The sequence below is a fragment of the Melozone crissalis genome, unplaced genomic scaffold (assembly GCF_028551555.1).
Source record: "Melozone crissalis strain CALT ecotype California unplaced genomic scaffold, PUWL_Pcris_2 ptg000013l_1, whole genome shotgun sequence".
Classification (NCBI taxonomy): Eukaryota; Metazoa; Chordata; class Aves; order Passeriformes; family Passerellidae; genus Melozone; species Melozone crissalis.
Genome location: NW_026535791.1, coordinates 13888100 through 13905485, shown reverse-complemented (window position 1 = coordinate 13905485; position 17386 = coordinate 13888100). Strand labels below are relative to the sequence as shown.

At 41.0% G+C, this 17386-nt stretch overlaps 1 protein-coding gene across 7 annotated transcripts in view; it reads left to right on the top strand.

Moving 5' to 3' along the window:
• The first annotated feature begins 3105 nt into the window (after nucleotides 1-3105).
• The window catches only part of LRCH1 (leucine rich repeats and calponin homology domain containing 1), a 120522-nt gene continuing 106241 nt past the window's right edge, over nucleotides 3106-17386 (top strand). For all 7 annotated transcript variants that reach the window (XR_008482853.1, XR_008482854.1, XR_008482852.1 and 4 more), the window contains exon 1: nucleotides 3106-3460. Coding sequence is in view for 3 of the 7 variants with exons in the window: in XM_054271988.1 (XP_054127963.1) it covers nucleotides 3220-3460 (241 nt within the window). In the remaining 4 variants the exon portion in view is untranslated. The remainder of the gene's footprint in view (nucleotides 3461-17386) is intronic.

The window sequence follows — 17386 nt, the reverse complement described above, 5'->3', positions numbered from 1 at the left end:
GTGACTGGCAGAAGAGTCACCTGTCTTCTGATACCATCCATAAAGACTTCCTTCTGCATTCCTTTCCTCCTAGAGCTGCTCCTTTTAAGCTGTTCTAGGTCTTATTGAAGAGAAGACAAACAAATGCAAATACTGTCACATAGGAACTAGTGGGGGCAAGGAATGGAAGGACGCCTGCTTGCAGTGACACCTTGACACTAGCTTAGTTTAGCTGCTGTGCCAGGATGTGCCCACTTAGTGATCTGACCAAAGCCAAAATATGGAGTGTGACCTTCCAAATGCACCTGCATAGATAGGAAACTGGTGCTGGTGTGATTGGTCTTTTTGTTTTCTGTAGTGCTTCCAGTTTCTAATCCTTTGTATCTATAGGAACAGAGTTAGATCTGGCACAGTGCTCAGGCAGAGAGGAGAGAAAGTGAAGGCAATGTACAGCCTCAGCTCTCTGCAGGTTTTGCAGGTTGTTGTTTGCTTTTTTTTTTTTGTTGCTTTTTTTTTTTTCTTTCTACAATCTTGGTAACATGGACTGTTTTCATTGTATTACTTCTAGGAGTTTGAACTTAGTGTGTGATAAGCACAGGTCATGCCTGCATTGCAGCTCAGCTGCTCAGATCAAAAAGCAGTTTAAATCAGTCTTGATCCCTGATTATTACTGTGTGCCCTTGCACTCCTATAAAGTCAAACCTACATCTTTAACCCCTGCTAGGCCAAGTGCCCGTGTAGCCTCAGCCTTTCTGTAATCCTAGCTGTCCTCATGCTGCATGTCTTCAGAGGGAAGGCTGTGCTGACTTGTCTGCCTTTGCCAGCCACAGCCCCTCATGTGAGCCCAGCAGGGCAGGCAAGGTGAGCACACGGTGTCTGCCTGCAAGCAGGGTAACCTGGTGGCTCCTCTGGGATTTGGGTACCTCCTGCAAAGGAGGATGAGTTGTCCTTCAAATAAGGCTGAGAAAGGTATCACTGCTAATCTCCCTTCAGTGAGATGCTGTGAATCAGTTCTCAGGATTGGTGTTATGGTGTGAGGTCAATGAAGAGAAAAATAAAACCATCTTTTTTTTTTTAAATAAAAATCATTTTTAGAAATAATGTCTTACCAGAAGTGGGAGAGGAAGGGACATGGTGTTCCACTGGTGAGAAAACCTCACCAGAAGACAGGCCTGATTCCTGACTGTAAAGACCTGATGCTGGAAGAGAAATTTTTCATCTATGCTGCCTGAACGTTTCGTTCTATATTTAAAATTTCCAAATAAAATTCCACAATGCTGGGTAATTTAATACACAGGAAATCTCCCATGCAAAGTCATTTACTGAGTTACAAAATCTACAGTATTTCAGATTTATTTAAGTGTATAAGAATGTAGTACTTAGTTCATTAAACTTGCATTTAAGAAATTCCATTTAAAAATATAGGGAGAGCCTAGCAGTTTGTTCTTATTCACAGTTTATTCAACTTGAATTGAATAATGTTTTTATTACTTACTTTTTATCAACACTTTTCTTCAAATTGCTGAGAAGATGTAGCTATTTATCTATTTCTTTATGCTTTCCAGCAGCAATGCAAAGATTACACGCAAACTGGAATTAAACATTTTAACAAAACCAAAGCATGCTGTGACTAGTGGAAATTTGTGGGTAATATGATCTTCATAACCCACCAACAAGCTTTGTCAAAAGCAATGTGATATCTGGGCACAAATGTTGTGGTAACTGTTGGTTAACTTTGGGTAGGGACTGTTCCAAGGAATGCTGTCAAGGCTTACTTTCTGGTGCATCCAAAATTTTCTTGAACTGGTAGTACACTGATTTAGTCATGCTAAAAACTAAGATCTCTCCATCAAAATAAAGAACAGGCAGTAGTAGGTGCTCGGGTAGCAGTAGTAGGTGTGAGGGGAATTTGCACTGGAAATTAAGTTCAGGGGTTGTATTTTAGGTGCATTATAAATGTAATTACAGTAAAATAACATCCTTTACCCATCTACCCTACAGCTCTTTCCTCAATGTAAGGCATCTCTTTAAAAACACTGCTGCTTGCTGACACTTTTGCAGTGACACAATGCATATAAAAGAAAAATGAAAAATTCTGTTACTGAGAAAATATCTTAATTATAAAGAATAAGTTTTTAATGGATGCTATTTTTATGTGAAAAGGTCCACCTCTAACACCCTTTCTCCTATTCTCGTTCCCCAGTGCTGTTTCTGGTTGTGACTGCTAAACTCGCTATGATGTCTCCTGTTCTTGAGGAACTTGGGGTTATTTCCTTGTGCCAGTTAGGTCTTCCTTGTCCCTGTAGCACTCAGCGTTTCACTTCCTGGAGCTGGGAAGGCTTTGGTTTAACCATTGATCACGGCTCAGGATAAGTGAGTGAATGTAATGGTCTGTAGAGCACAGGTCAGGGGTGACATTGTACAAGTCCTGTGTTAACTTTAAACTCTGTAACCCCTGTGGGAACACCTGGCCTTGGTCCTCTGCATCTCCTGGGCTTAACTTGGCCAAGCTGCAGAGAGGAAGGGCAAATAAACTAAACCCATCACCCTCACCGCTCGGAAAGGTCATCCCAGCGGAAACTGAACGGATGGTGGCTCCTACGCTTGGTTTGTCACTACAAATCCTCCGAGAGTCCCTCTGGGGCAGGAGCCACAGCAGGTGTGCACCGGCCGCTGCGGGAGAAGCACGGCACAGAAAGCCCTTCTGCAGGGCAGATGCTCCCGAGGCCTCGCTCGGTGGCAGCGGCCGCTGCAGCCTCTAACTTCCCACTGCGGAGAGCCGAGCCCGCACACGCTGCTGCCGGCACACCTGCAGGCTCACACCGCCCACCGCCTCCCATCCAGCCCCGGGCCCTGCCGGGGGACAGCTCCACCGGCTGCCCGCAGAAGGGGCCCAAGTCGGCGGCGGGCAGGCCTCCCGGGCTAGCTTTCCAAGGAATGCTGTGGCAAGGAAACAATGGAGAGCCGCCCCCTCTCCGCCTCCCCACTGGCACTTCCAGGGCCGGGACTAGCGCGCCGCCGCTAGGTGGCGCCGCGGGGGGGAGCGCTGCCGGGAGGGGCGGAGCATGCGCAGTGGGCGCGCCTCGCCCGGGCCGCGCGCCTCCGCCCCCTGCTCGCGCTGCCGCCGCCGCCGCCGCGAGCGGGAGGAGGAGGAGGAGGAGGGGGAAGGAGGGAGAGAAGAAGGGAAGGAGGGAGGCAGGTCCGGTGGCCCTCTCGGGTAGCCCCAGCGGCGAGGGAAAGATGGCGACGCTGGGAGGCGAGTCGCAGCCCTTCCCCTCTGCTGCTCTGGCGGCGGTAGCCGGGGTGGGCGGCGGCGGCAGCGGAGCGCTGGGTCTGCAGGCGCCGCTGACCCGCGGTCTGGAGCGGGCGCTGGAGGAGGCGGCGCACTCCGGGGGGCTCAACCTGAGCGGCAGGAAGCTGAAGGAGTTCCCGCGCAGCGCCGCCGCCCTCAGCCACGACCTCTCCGACACGGTGCGGGCAGGTGAGCCCAGGCGAGCGGCGCGCAGGGCGGGGGCGGCCGGGGAGCGCGGAAGGCGGGGTTGTTGAATGGCCCGGGATGCCCTCCCCGCCCCCGCGGTGCCCCCCGACCTCCCGCGAGTGGGCGAGCACCCACTCCCCACCCTTTGGTTCGCCTTCCTCGGGGCCCGTCCCCGCACGGAAGCCGAGGCCACCCCCATCTCTCCGTGGACCCTGTGCTTTCTTTATTCCCCCGCCTTGGTGTATGAGGTAGGTGTTTGCTTCCATATGGCTGGATCTGTGCACGCTCCCCTCCATCCCCCCGCTCGGCGCTTGGTGAGGCAGAGCTGCCTCTCCCCTGGCACACTGGGGGAATGTGTGGGGAATTCTTGCTCGCACCTGTCCTCTTCTCTCTCTGGGGGATGTGCGTGTCTGTGCCACCCTTCCCTGACTGCTGAGGTTTGCGGTGGCAGCCAGCCCGCCTTTGATTCAGCCGCGGCAAGAATGCACACACAGTGCCAGGGTGGATACCTGCTGCTTGTGTCCTGCTGCTTGCGGGTGAACCCACCTGGCACGGAGGGGATGCAAGTCCGTATGTAACCACATTGAGATACTCGTGTGCCTCTCAACGTGTCGCCTATTTGCATGCCACAGGGGAGGCATGTCCATAGGAAGACTGTTTGCTGTGCAGATGCCCCGGGGAGCATGCTACCTCTCATAAATGCCACTTGTTCAGCACTGGGGTTGATGTGCCCCTTAGTGTCATTACAGTCAGGTAGCCACAAGTGCCAGCTCTGTGCAATGCTATCTTCCAGGGCAAATGTAGAGAGAAATCCTCATCATCACAGGCACTGTATGTACTCTACAGTGGGGGACACCATCATTACATAAATCTGCAAGGGGACAGGCCTGACAACCCTGCAGGCAGGAGTGGTGAGGGGACATGTATTCAGTCTGTGTTAACTTGCTCTCACACCTTTTTTCCAACATGAAAAAAGGCACACTTATTTCTCACCTAGGGAGGCAGACCCACCTCAGAGGGTCATGTGAGTTTTCCTGCTCCTGTTTATCCCAGGTGATGGAACCTAATCCCTTCTTTACATGGTGTCACTAGGTAGAAGGGTGTAAACCCGCATTAGAGGAACATTAGTGTATTGCTAAGGTCTTCAGCATACAGCCTCCACATGCCCTTGTGTCCCCGTTTGCCTGCTGGACACAGTTGTGTTGTGCAGCAGAGCAGGAGATGTGTAGTCCCTTGTTCTTGTCCCATAAAACAGCAGGTGTTATACCTGCATGCAGACGTGTGATAACATGAATCTAAATTCTCAGCTACTGCTGCACATGAGGGCATTTATGCCTTCCTGTATACAGAGACAACACGTGGTTGTTGTGTCTGTCCCAGAGCTGGTGCCTCAGATGTGTGGTAGGTGTCATGTGTTATTGCTGTTTAACTTTGTTACTTGATGGCTGCTGCTGAGTGGATTTCACACTGGTCTGTGTGAGCACCTATATCCTGATATCAGTTAAAGAAGTGAAGGAAACTTGATGAATGAAACTACCATGAATTGATAGCATGAATTACCATTCTAACCATCAGCTGACTCAGTAGCAGATGTGAAAGGGATAGGCATGGTAGGGAAGCTCTGTGTGGTTAGAAGAATGACTTTCAGCTTGTCATCCCAAGCAAGGCATTTTTTAATCTCATTTCTTTTTCAAAGTTGAATTTCAGCAGACATGCTGCAATACGAGATAATAGTTTGGAAATCTAGAAGTTGAGTTTGTTTAATATTGAACCAAATTGTTGGAAAACCAAATTGTATGCTGAGGGGGTTGTATACTGGAAAGAAAATAGTTTGATTGGTGGTGATTGCATGTTAGTATTTGTGTATTGTGTAAGTATGTGCTGTACAGGCATGAGCTGTGTGTAGTATGTAGAGGTAGCACCTGCTTCTTACATGCTTGCTTGTTCTACTGGTTTTTCTAGGGAAAAAAATAGTCTCCGAGCATTATTGTGCTTTTGCCAGAGTTTGCATGGAAAACATGTAAACAATATGAATTCAATGTGAAATTGAATGTAGAATTGCTTTTTCATTCTCTTCTTGTTTGATATAAACAGCAGTGTAGATCAACCCTTGTCTTAATCTTGTGACAACAGCAGCCCTTTTATCATTGTCCCTTTTTAGAAGAACACTGTGTTAATCTATAGTTGCTTTAAGGTTTTGTTTGTAACAGCTTGTTGTAACTGTTTAATGGGAACTGCCTTGAAAGTTGTGTGTTGATATATTTCCAAAATATCCATGTTTTTTTCCGTTTGTTACATTACATAACAAATATATAAACAGAAGAGATGCTTGGCTTAAGGCCAAGTTTCTGAAACTCTTGGGGCAAACTCTTGATGGGAATTTTCTCTTCTGCTTCCTCTCCATAAATGTGCATAGTATAAAACTTTCTTGTACTACTTGGAATGGATCCTTGAAATGAGTGATTTGTAGTTTTGGATCTGATGTGCTGACATATCTCTGAAGTCCTGAAACATTGGTTTTTGGGGTAGGGGTAGCCTTTCACTGTTTTTTTTGAGGGGAGGAGAGGATTGCCAGGCTTGCTGAAAAATGAAGTTACTTCTTGATGTAGAGGAGATGAGTGAGGGGGGTTAAGTTTAGGGCTCTGAGGAGGAGGGAATTTCCAGAAAACTGAAACCATGTCTGCACTTGACAGTGTTTTAGTACTGCACACTGAAAATACTTTTTGATTCAGAAAGTGATCATCTTCAGCTTCTCTCAAATAAAATATTATCAAACTTGTTTTCTAGAAAGGTTCTGAGTGCTTTTTGTAGGTCTGAGGAAGAAAAGAGTGATCAACTTCAAGTTCTCTATTCATGCATTTATTTTGTTCCTGAAGTTTGAAGTCAGATTTTCTATAGCAATTGATGCACTTATGAAAGGGACGTGGCTTGTTTGCCTTTAGCAGCTGTGATGGGATAGTTTGACTTTTCTAGTTCTCACTGCAGTTACATTCTGTAATAACTACAGAGGCTGAACTGTACTTGTCACTTTCTATTCCTGCAGCTTCTGGTTATGCTTTTTCTTCTGTGACTTTTCTTTGCATTAAATCCATCTTGGTTATAGCAATGTGATAGAGCATTTCTGCCTCAGCCTTTGAGAGTTCTGCTCAAGCGCTGTGACCTGGTCAGGTCTCTGCACACAGAATGGAGTTTTCATGGTGTACAGCACTGTTAGAAGAAAACAAAACCTCTATGCAAAGTGTCTTGAGTTTAGTCAGGCATTTTAAACCACATCAGTGTGAATGCAATGCAGAAACCATTTCAGAAATAATAAATGCTATTCTTATCACTTTTATTACAGGCTGGGTTATGCGGAAGGCAGTGGCACAGTAATCACATAGTTCTTAAGTAATAGCATGCAATTATGTTCCTCCAAACCACTGGGAATGCTGGAAGCATGTTTCTTTATAAAAGAGCAAGCAAAGGCCCAAAGATGTAACCATGGCTGCCTGCTGTATTACCTCAGCCTCTTTCTGTGGGCTTTGATAGTGTATCTGAAGACAGATCCTCTGAACCTGTTCTGGTGAATACCTGCTTCATCCATTTCTATTGGATGAATTAGGCACATGGGGAGGGATTATTTGCTGCTGCTGGTAGGGACCCGGCAGAGAAGAAAATCAATTCTTTAAATTGCATGCTAGATTATTAGAAAATAATTACTTACTGAAGTATTTTATTGCTACATGGGGCAGTATGAAATTTTGGAAGGAATGTGTATTTTTTTTGTGCAATAAAATGCTCTCTTGATAAAAGAGCTCCTGCCTGCTGTTTTTTAAAGTGCTTCTGAGTGGACTATACTTGTCAGACAATGCTGTGTTGAAGACACCTTTGCCTGGCAGCATCTTTGAAATAGTTTTTTCAGCTGTAATGATGGACTTGCTTTCAAGGTTGAAAAATCATAGTATTGCTGTGAGCCTTGATGCTGGTTTGGGTGAAAAATGTTCCTTTCATTCCTCTTTGCTGATAACATCAACAGTAGTATTTCTTGTTTTCCCCCCTTTTTTAAACATTAAATATGATGTGCATGGGGCTCAGAGCAACCTTATCTAGTCAAAGATGTTGCTGCTTCATGCAGGGGAGTTGAACTAGATGGCATTTAAAGGTTCAATCCAACCTAGACCATTCTATGATTCTGTGTACATTAGATTGCCATAATTTATTCTTATTTTCTCCACCTGCTTTATTAATGTAATTCTTCTTTCACATGTGAGAATTCTCCTAATTTCAGCAGCAGATGTGCAGTTGGTTCCTCCTCTTCAAAGTGCAGGTTGTACTGGGCAGGATGTCATGGCTTGTTTGTGCTGCTGCACACTTCCAAATATGACCACTATATGGACTCTTTAGAATTTGATTGTTATTTGGCCACAAGAGAAAAATATATTTGATATGCCCTGCTCCTTTTAAGAATTCTCTCTGATAATTACTTTGAATAATTCATAATTTTGAATTAATATTTTGATTAAATTGTGGATTTTTTGGATAAGGCTGAGAGCCTCTCATTATGGTCATTTAACTTAAACTCGTATCAATAAATAATGTCTGTATAAGGCTAAAAAAATAATAGAACTCAGTTTCTTTTTGATTTCAAAAGTCAGTTTCTTCCTACAGCCTTTCTATGTTTATTTGAAGGTTTCTAACCTTACTTACTGTTTTTTGACACAAGAGTATCTTAAGTATATTAGGACAGGGAGAGGGAGTAAGTATGTTTGCTTATTATCACCAATGAATTGAGTATTACCCTGCAGCCAAAACTTAGGAGATGTAATTCTTATGGCTAAAACATGAAGATAAATCAATTTTATATTCATTATTATGTATTTAACAGTTTCTGACACCACCTAATCATGTGGTCTCTCTGGGCATCTCTGTGCCAACATATTCTAATTTCTGGTTTTTTACTAATAAGCAATACTTTGGGAAAGAACTTTATCAAACTAAGAGAGTTCTTTTAGAAACATGGATGTGCATAGCAACTTCTGACTACAGAATACCATTTAAACCCTCTTGGCCCTTTTGTTCCTCCTGAAGCCTGAATGTATCCTTGCTTGTGGATCTTCTAAACATCAAGGCTATTGGGTTCTATTGAAAACAGTCTATTAGTTCTCTTGCTGTGGAGTCTAGTCAGTGGTGCTTTTGAAAGTTACCTCTTTTGTCTGGAGATTTATGCTGCCATAGCTGAAATGTAGCCAGTGACTTTGCAGGCACTGTTACATGCTCCTCAGCACAAAATAAAGACTGTTTGTTGCATGGAACAAATTGTGAGTACACAATTGTCTGGTTACTGTCTCAGAATGTGGCTTGAGCAGATTAATGGCTTTCTACCACTGGCTGTGTGTGTGTGTTTCCCTTGTATTTGTTTGTTTGTTTTTTCTTTTTGACTTGCTTGCTAGTCAAAACTAGTGTGCAGGCTAAGAGGTAGGAGAGATGCCAGCCTAAAAACCATGGGAAGGGATAGGAGAAAGGGTGAAACCCCTCACTTTCAGCAGGATTAGGCTCTGCTGTGAATTGAACCTTTACCCCCAAAGAGAACTTCCCCTTTTGGGGTGGCAGTTATTTAAACAGCTCTGCCTGGAATTGCTATGTTTGGATGTGCTGTGCGTGTAAATAGATAAAAGCTGAAGGCTTTTATAGAAATATTGTTGCTTTTGCATCCTTGGCCAATCTGCTTGGAAAAGCCTGACTCATCTCCAGAAGAGCTGTTATGGAAGTCAAGGTGCTACAGGTTCCCTTTCAAATGCCTTTAGACAAGCAGTTCTGCAGATTCATTCACCTGTGATCACTGGTGGGAGGTAGAAGCCAAATATCCTTGCATTGTTTGTGAGCCTTCTTTTAGTCCTTCCCTGGTCTGTTTCTATTGTGTCTTCAGCAAAAGAGGCATCTTGGTTTGGACATCTCTTAAACAGGAGAGATTGTAGGAGTCTTAACACGGTTATTGTACAGAGAGTTTTGAAAACACTGAATATTTCTGTGAGGGGAAGAGGCTGGGGCAGAATCAGCTATGACAAAGTGGAATGAATATTTGCACAGTAGGCTTGGAAGAGGAAAGGGGCAAATGCCAATGCAATACAGATTTGAACAAGGAAATAGGTAAAAAGATGTTACTGTTAAAAGTAGAAGTGTCATAGAGAGTGGAAACTTAGGAACTGTTGAAGAAAATATATGAAGCCAAAGAAGGGAAATATGTGTAATGGCTTGGGATAATTCTCTGAAATCTGCAAAACTGAGGAAAAATGCCAGTTATGTTCATAATGATTAGAATTGTGTGCATAGAGAATCAGATAAACATGGAGAAAATAGTTTGGCTCCAAGATACATGACATTTACAGACTTTATGCTACAAATAATAGTTTCAAATTCATACTTTAAAATACTAATTGTTGAATTTAAGTTTGGGAAACTTAGCATCCATTTGTCTGCATTAGGAAACCCCAGTGATTTTGCTGCTTGCAGAGTTACAAGATCAAGCAAGATGGAGAGACTGGTGTTTTGTGTATCAGAATGACCATTCTAGGAAGGATGAGTAACTTCTCTGGGCCACAGGCTGACTGCTCATCATTCTGCCTGCTGTGTTCTTGCTGACTGTTAGTAAGCATTTATTAGGTTTGTGAACATTCCCAAGCTGCTTAGATTGCTAATTCACAGTTAAAATCAATATGATTTAAATAATTGAAATGGCACTTCCCAAACCAGAGATATCTTAAATTTGTTCTGCTGAGACCAGAATTATGGCAAGTGCACCCATTTATTGTCCTCTGATGTGTAAAAGTGAAAGAGCCAGAAATGTTATCCCTGCGTTCAGTGAGCGGATCGCTGTCAAAACTGGGAATAGTGGTACATCTGACTTCTGACTGTTCTCTGCTGACCATGTTGTGCAAGGTGTTACACACCCATCAGAGCAGTTCTTTGGAATGCAACTGAGGGGTTAAGCTTCTGGAGGAATAATTCCTTTCTGCTAAACTTGTGCGTAGATGTTTCTTTGTGGGAGGAGTTCATTTATGAAATTCTGACGCTTTCTCCCCAGCGTCTTTCTCTAAGGGTGTCTTGCTGGCCAGCTTTTTATTCTTTTTTTCCTTGTATGGTGCAGAACACCCTAATGCCTGTAAACCTCCTAACTATTTAAAAATAGAAATAACAATAACAGTCTTTTGTCCTCCTATCCTAGGCTGTAGGAGAAATATTCTTAAAGGAAAAAACAAAAAGTCAAAAGTTGTGAGATGATGATCTTGGCAGAGCCAAGTGGGGATTAGTTTTGCACTTAATTTGGAGCCTGAGGAGGTTTGCACTTGCTTTTGAAGCTGCATGAAATGTGTTTCATGTTCAGCTGAGCTTATGTGGATTTAAAACTTTTAAAAGCTAACTGCTAAGTTCATGGTGATTACGTGAGGTAGTTCTTCTAGGAATGGTTAGAGAAATTACTGGAAGTAGCTGGAAGTTTTAAATATCAGAATAGAGTTCTTGGTCTTTATGAGAAGCAGAACAAGGGTAAAATAGCTGAGCACCAATGTTAGCAGTGACCTGTGCTGCTGGATGGAGAAGGTTTTAATGTCGATTTTCTGTAGATGGGTGGTTTTATTCCTTGGTGTGAAGTGCAGTAGTTGTAATATTTTTATTTCCTTTCAGGACCATGGTGCTTTAAAATACTAGATTAGTAACTGCTTTAATTTGTAGGTTTTGGATTTAACCATATAAACTAGGTATTTTCTACTACTATTGTCATCTGGTAAATACTTTTTTCTGGTGGGAAGTGACATTGCTGGAGCAGCTGGCATTCTTATGTGTGTGAAGGATTTAAGGCAAATCGTTTTTTGAATTAAATAAAATTCAGCAAAGTGTATCTTGGAAATATATTTAAGCATGTGACTTGATTTCTTTATACTGTAAAGAATACTAAAATACTATTATAATACTAGTTTATATTCTAAAGTAATATATTTCAAAAGTAGCCAAGTGACTGCAAATGACACTTTCACTTCAATTTATCTTATGTGATCAGACATGAGGTTTTTTAGCATCTAAAGTGTGCATGTTTGGTTGTGCTATTTGCAGTGACACCTCTCCTTTGTAGCATTACATTAGACAGACAAAAAGGAAAAATGAAAAATAAATAAGATGAGGGGAAAAACCCCACCACATTTAAATGTGAAGAGAAAAGCATGAGTAAGAAGCTGGATCTGTTGTTCGGTGAACAGAAAGAAACAGGTTCATAAAATGTGTGTGCAAATAAATCACTGAAACTGATGGAGAAGTTTTGTGAAATGGGCAAGAATTGGGGTAGGAAAAGAAAATTGAATCGGAGGGTAAGCCAAGAAAAGACATAGAACAGAATACATACTTGGGTAACCCTTACAGGGTAAGGCAAAATACCAAAAATGCAAATACAATAGTTTATTGTATTGTATAGTAAGAACATTAGTATTGTATAGACATAAGAACATTATGTCCCATTTTAAAGACAGTGAAATATTGTGGTCAGCAAAGCTTTTATTTTAAAATAACTTTTTGTATTATTTGAATTTTAAAACTTATTGACAAGAGAAATAGGGATTATTGAACTATAGACAGGTAGTACCTGTCTATTGCTGCTATTATATTACTGTATTTTGAGAATAGTGAGGCTTAGCTGAATTCATTCGATTCAGTCTTTTTAAGGCAAGGCAAATGAATTAACAACAAAGCTGTGTGTCTATTCAGTGGGGAAGGAGGAAGAACATAGTGTAACTCATATGTTATATAATTTAAAAATGCAGACTGTTATGAAGATTTCTGGAATGAGTGTCTGGTCAAAGCTGAAAGGAGCTTTCTCAGCAGTTGGAGCAGGACAAGGATGCTCTGGTTACTAAATACAGCTGTGATTGATCAAGGGGAACAACTTAACCCAGGGTTTCCCATGCTCATTTTATGTTGTGTTGCTAGGGCTTCTTGTTTGCTTGTTTTGTTGGGGTTTCTTGAGTTCATCCCAGTTCAAGAAAACTGTCCTTTTGCCTTCCACTTTGTACAGTGTAGTTTCCCTGCTCAGTAAGTTTTGTCTCTGATCCCCTTTCCAAGGTTTGAATTCCAGTCTGGCTGAATGCCTACTCCTTGCTTGTGTTCCACTTAGCAGCCCTTCAGATTGCCTTGTGTTACTGACTTGATTTTTTCCTCACTCACACATGTCCTGTCACTTGCAAGGTTTGCTAGACGTGGTATTTTATTTCCCCCTGCTTACTAGTATGTTTGAAGGGAGATGTATGAACAAGAACATCCTTGTGCCATCCATCTGAAATGTTTTGACTTCTTTTGAGACCCATCAGTGCCATTTCCTTCTAGTTTCTATATAGCATCAATATGATGATATAGCTTCTTAGTCATAATGTGCAGAAATTAAGACTGATTTACTGAATTGTAGCCATGTTATAATGGATGTTTCTATTCACTGTCTGAACTTTCAATTGTGATGGAAAACTATTATGTTAATTTGGCAATGTGTAGTTTTATATGTTATTTTTCTGAGGTTTTATTTGGGGGGGGGACAAAAAAGACTGCAGAGCCTAAAATTGTTTTTCATTTTAAAAAATTGTCAAATTTCTCCCTCGTCTTCAGAGCTTTCTTTCTTTTTTTTCTTTTCTTTTTCCATGTGCTGTCTCAAATTCACCATAAAAAGTAAAGATAATCTGGCAGACTCTCTGCAAAAAAAATCTTTCAAGCAAATGGTGTGGATCTTATGATTTGAAAGAAAATTGGAAGTAATTTAAAATAACCAGTAACTTTAATTTGCTGACATTTTTGTGAGTGAATTTAGAGATAAGACAGACACTATCATGGTGTAGACCATGAGACACTTCTATATCATGGTATTGCTGCTATTACTGCTCTGCTGAAGTGTGCTGTGTGTGACTTTGACATTCAGCCAACCGGTCAGGAACTTCTAAGGGTAGAGAAAGTAGTCTTTTGAATTTCTTGTAATTTGGAAGCCTTTTATGTAATTATATTGATTGTCAATGTAATGAATTTAAGAGCTAAAGTCTTTAAGTCTATTAATATAATGACTTTAAGATTTCTACTTTTAGTTGTTCCTAGCATAGCTCTTGCTCTGTGCTTCCATTAAAAAATTACCATGCAAACTTTGTGCAGTGAGTTGTTTCATTGTTTTATAATGATGCAGGTTATCCCTGGTTGTATAGACTGGAAAAAGTGAGAAGCAGGAATTTTGAATGGCTTAATCCAGGTCTCAGAACAAATCAGAGACAAAACTGTGAATGAAATCCAATTTTGGTGCTCTGGTATTTTTTGGAGTTTTTTTTAATGTTTTTTTAACTGTCAGTGTATGATATCTTGAAGAATGGGTGTTGAGGTATTTGAATTAGTTTTGTTCTGGAAGATGTTGGGATAGCAGTAAAGGCTTAAAGCTTACATTAAGGTCTTAAGTCCTGGGAGTGGTTTTAAATGTATTAACACAATGCAGAAGCTCACTTCATAGTAGCTTCTGGCACAGACCTACAACTCACAAATTGTCTCAAAAAGAATATCACTATAGATTTGCAATCAGTTAAGAATTGGGTAATATGAAGGAGTAGTAACTGTACACAGTAAAAAAAAATAAAAATCAGTATTTTGGCAAGAAGTGCTGTACTCCTTCTGCCAGTTTTCATATCTTTGTACATTTGGCTTCCTAGAGAACTGAAAAGGTTATTTTTGGCCTAGTGCCCTGGGCTAAAAATGGCTTCTGGAATCTCATAGCTCTGTTTGGTGTTGAGCAGTTCTGTGCGGTAGTAACAGAACTGCAGTAATTGGTAGTCTCAGTGAAGCATTTTAGTTATGCACTTAAATGTTAAGCTGTGGGAGATGTGACTCTGGGATCCCTCCAGCATCTCATTTATCAGAAAAATTTAAGCCTTGTTTATCTATGAAGCATTGGTAACCTGAAGAAAAAGAGACTTTTCTACAAGTACTTGTTAAAGACAAGTAAGAGAAAGTGTAAGGTTTAGCCTTTACAGGGAAAGGCTCTAAAATGAAGAAATAAATCAGGGTGTAGCTGTGGGAACAGTGAAATTCAAGCATTGCAGTTGAGACTGTACATGTAGGCAATAGAAGGAGCCTGTGAAGTTTCCTTGTGTTTCTATCCAGTGTTGCAGGGTTTACCTTTAAAAGGGAAAAAAATCCACCACAACCCTAACACTGCCCTCCCCCAAGAAACAAACGTACCAGTTACTAGATGTGAATGTTTGCTTATTATAAATATATGTTTCTGAATGATTTCTGTATACTTTGGATAGAGCTTGAAATAGTCAGGGAATAGTGAACAGGTTAGTTAAATCTGAAAAATCTTACACCAATAAAAGGTCTGAAACTTGCAAAAAAGGCTGGAGGTTGCTTCCATCTATATGTCTCACAAATCTGTTAGCTTTTCCCCCAATATTTTGAATTAACCTAAATAGAAATAATGCATGGTGCTGCAAGAAAGTAAAGTTCTCAGGAATAGAATTCATTTAAAAAAATACACTTCTTTTTCTTGTGTGTGAAGTCAACATGGACAAATGCTGAATGAGAATCAGTTTTTCTAGATGTAGCTCATAAACATCCAAAGAACCTCATTTTAAAATCACCCAAGAAATCAGTAGAGGGTTATGTTCTACCTTTGCAGTGTAAGGCTTTGTTAAGATAACAATCTGGAAATATGGCCAAACTAAAGTGAGTTCTGATCAAATTTGTGATCACACAAATTTGAGATGATCAGTCTAGTGAATAGCTTTTCAAAGACAGTAATCAGATTTTGTTATTGCTGCTAAGGCTCTAAAATGAGGAAATAAATAATGGTGTTGGTATGGGAGTAGTAAAGCATGAGCATCTCAGAAAGCTATCTATCTCCAAAATTAGAGTTTTTTTTTTTTTTCCTGTGGAAGAGTGTAAATAAATGGGAAGCAGTCTTGCACAAATGAAAATGGTAGAGGGTAGTAAGTTGCCAGGGCTTTTTGCTTTATGAACAGGACTTCTTGCTTTTAGAGGAATTTCTCTAATACCTAAGGAGTATTTAGTCAGTCCTGTTGTTCCAGACTGTCTCACCTTATTTTGTGCTGCTGTTTACATTCTGATGTAGTGGACTGTCCTTGATGAAACATGTTGAAGCAATTGATTTGTCTTAATAAAAGAGACTTTTATATTGATACAGTTTGTCCCTCTGCCTAATGCTGGCCATCAATTTCCCTGCCTGAGTCTGTGTATCTAGATCAGAAATTCATGGCTCATGTGTCCTGTCTCAATTTTAAAGTATGCCAGTGATAATAGTATGATTGATTATATATTTCCTTTGGAAACAAATAAGAGATTACATGGCAATTTTGTGTTTTAGCTTCAACTTCTGGTCACTTATTCTTTATTTCTTAACAAGATCAGCTAATCCACTGTAGCAGGCATTTACTCTTCTGCAGTTGTTTATACATTATTTTTTACTTTTGTATCTGATGAACTTCTGTACTTGATTAATGAGGGATAACTCCAGTTACGGCAATTTAGGATGCCAGTGCAATTGTCCATCTAGCTTCCTGCTGAAAACTTCTCCCCATGTAAATAGGGTGAAGATCTAAATGGTTATGATGGTGGATTTAAACTCCTGGGGCAGGCTTGGAATTGTGGCATTAAGGAGCTGGCATGTGATTTTGCCTGCTGTGCCTTTTCTTGGGGAGGAAACTACCGTCAGAGCAGTGGGGGACAGAGTTGAGGCTGCTCCTGTCTTATATTGCTGTGCTAAATGTTGCAAGGGCTTGTGAGACAGTCCTAAACAGATGAACCTTTGGTGTTCTGCTGTGAAATATGACTTCAGATCCCAAATCTTGCAGTTTCATGAAACTCTACAGATTTTTGGGCGTTTTAACAGTTTTATTGTCTTTTGCTTCGTTGTAAACAAGTGGACATAGCAGTTTGTGAGTTGCTCTGTAAACACTTTCCTTTGGATAATGGATGTTCAGCTTATTTCACAGTAGTCACTGTTAGCACACACAACTCTCATTTTAGTAACTTGCACCTCTAGACTTGGTGGTAGCTCCTGATTGTCATTGTTCCAGGCTTATGCCGTCACTTGCCAAGACTGTGATTCTATGATTGTATTCCTCCTTGTTGTATTTTTAAGTTTCCACATGACAGAGTTAACTATGACCTTGATTGTGTCTGACCTGCCATGTGCTCCAGGTCCCCATGAATCTAGAACTTGGCCTTGTGTTACTTATGGCACCATTACCATCAATCACCCCCAGATTTTATCAGCAAAATGGCTTTGTGTTCTAGGGAGGAAGGTCTTGAAAATCCTGACTGATGCTGGGTTGTGAAAAAATAAATAAAACTAATTTTTTGTGTGAGACATTTAATGATTTCCTTGAGGGTATTGTTCATTTTCTCTGAGTAGATGTTGGATTAACATTCTACAATCGCATCAAAATGATGATGTTCTGGTGTGAGCAAACAAAAAATCTCTTATAGTAGATAGTGTATTTGTATGAGGCTGTAGAATACGATTTGTTTCAATTGTCTACAAATCCTAGCTTATGACCATGTCTTTTTAAAGATATCAAAGTGGACTTTTCTTCTTGTGATAATTTTTCACTTATGTCTCCTTTCGTATTTTGTATTATGAATTAGGAACATAAAAATGAAGGTTATGCGTAATATTGAGGAAGGTTCTAAATAAAATACAGGTAAAATTGCTTTATAATTAAGAATTCCTCCCTGAGTATCTGTCCTAGAATGGATTGCTTGACAACTCCATTTTTAGAAACAGGATGTTTTGGTTTTATCAATGTAGATTTCTTGGGAACTCATTTTGAGAAAGTGTTTGTCTGCTTCCACCCTTGGTGGAATGCAGATGACATCAGAATTTTTTATGTACTGGTGCTATGGATACAGAAGGACCAGCTTTAGAAG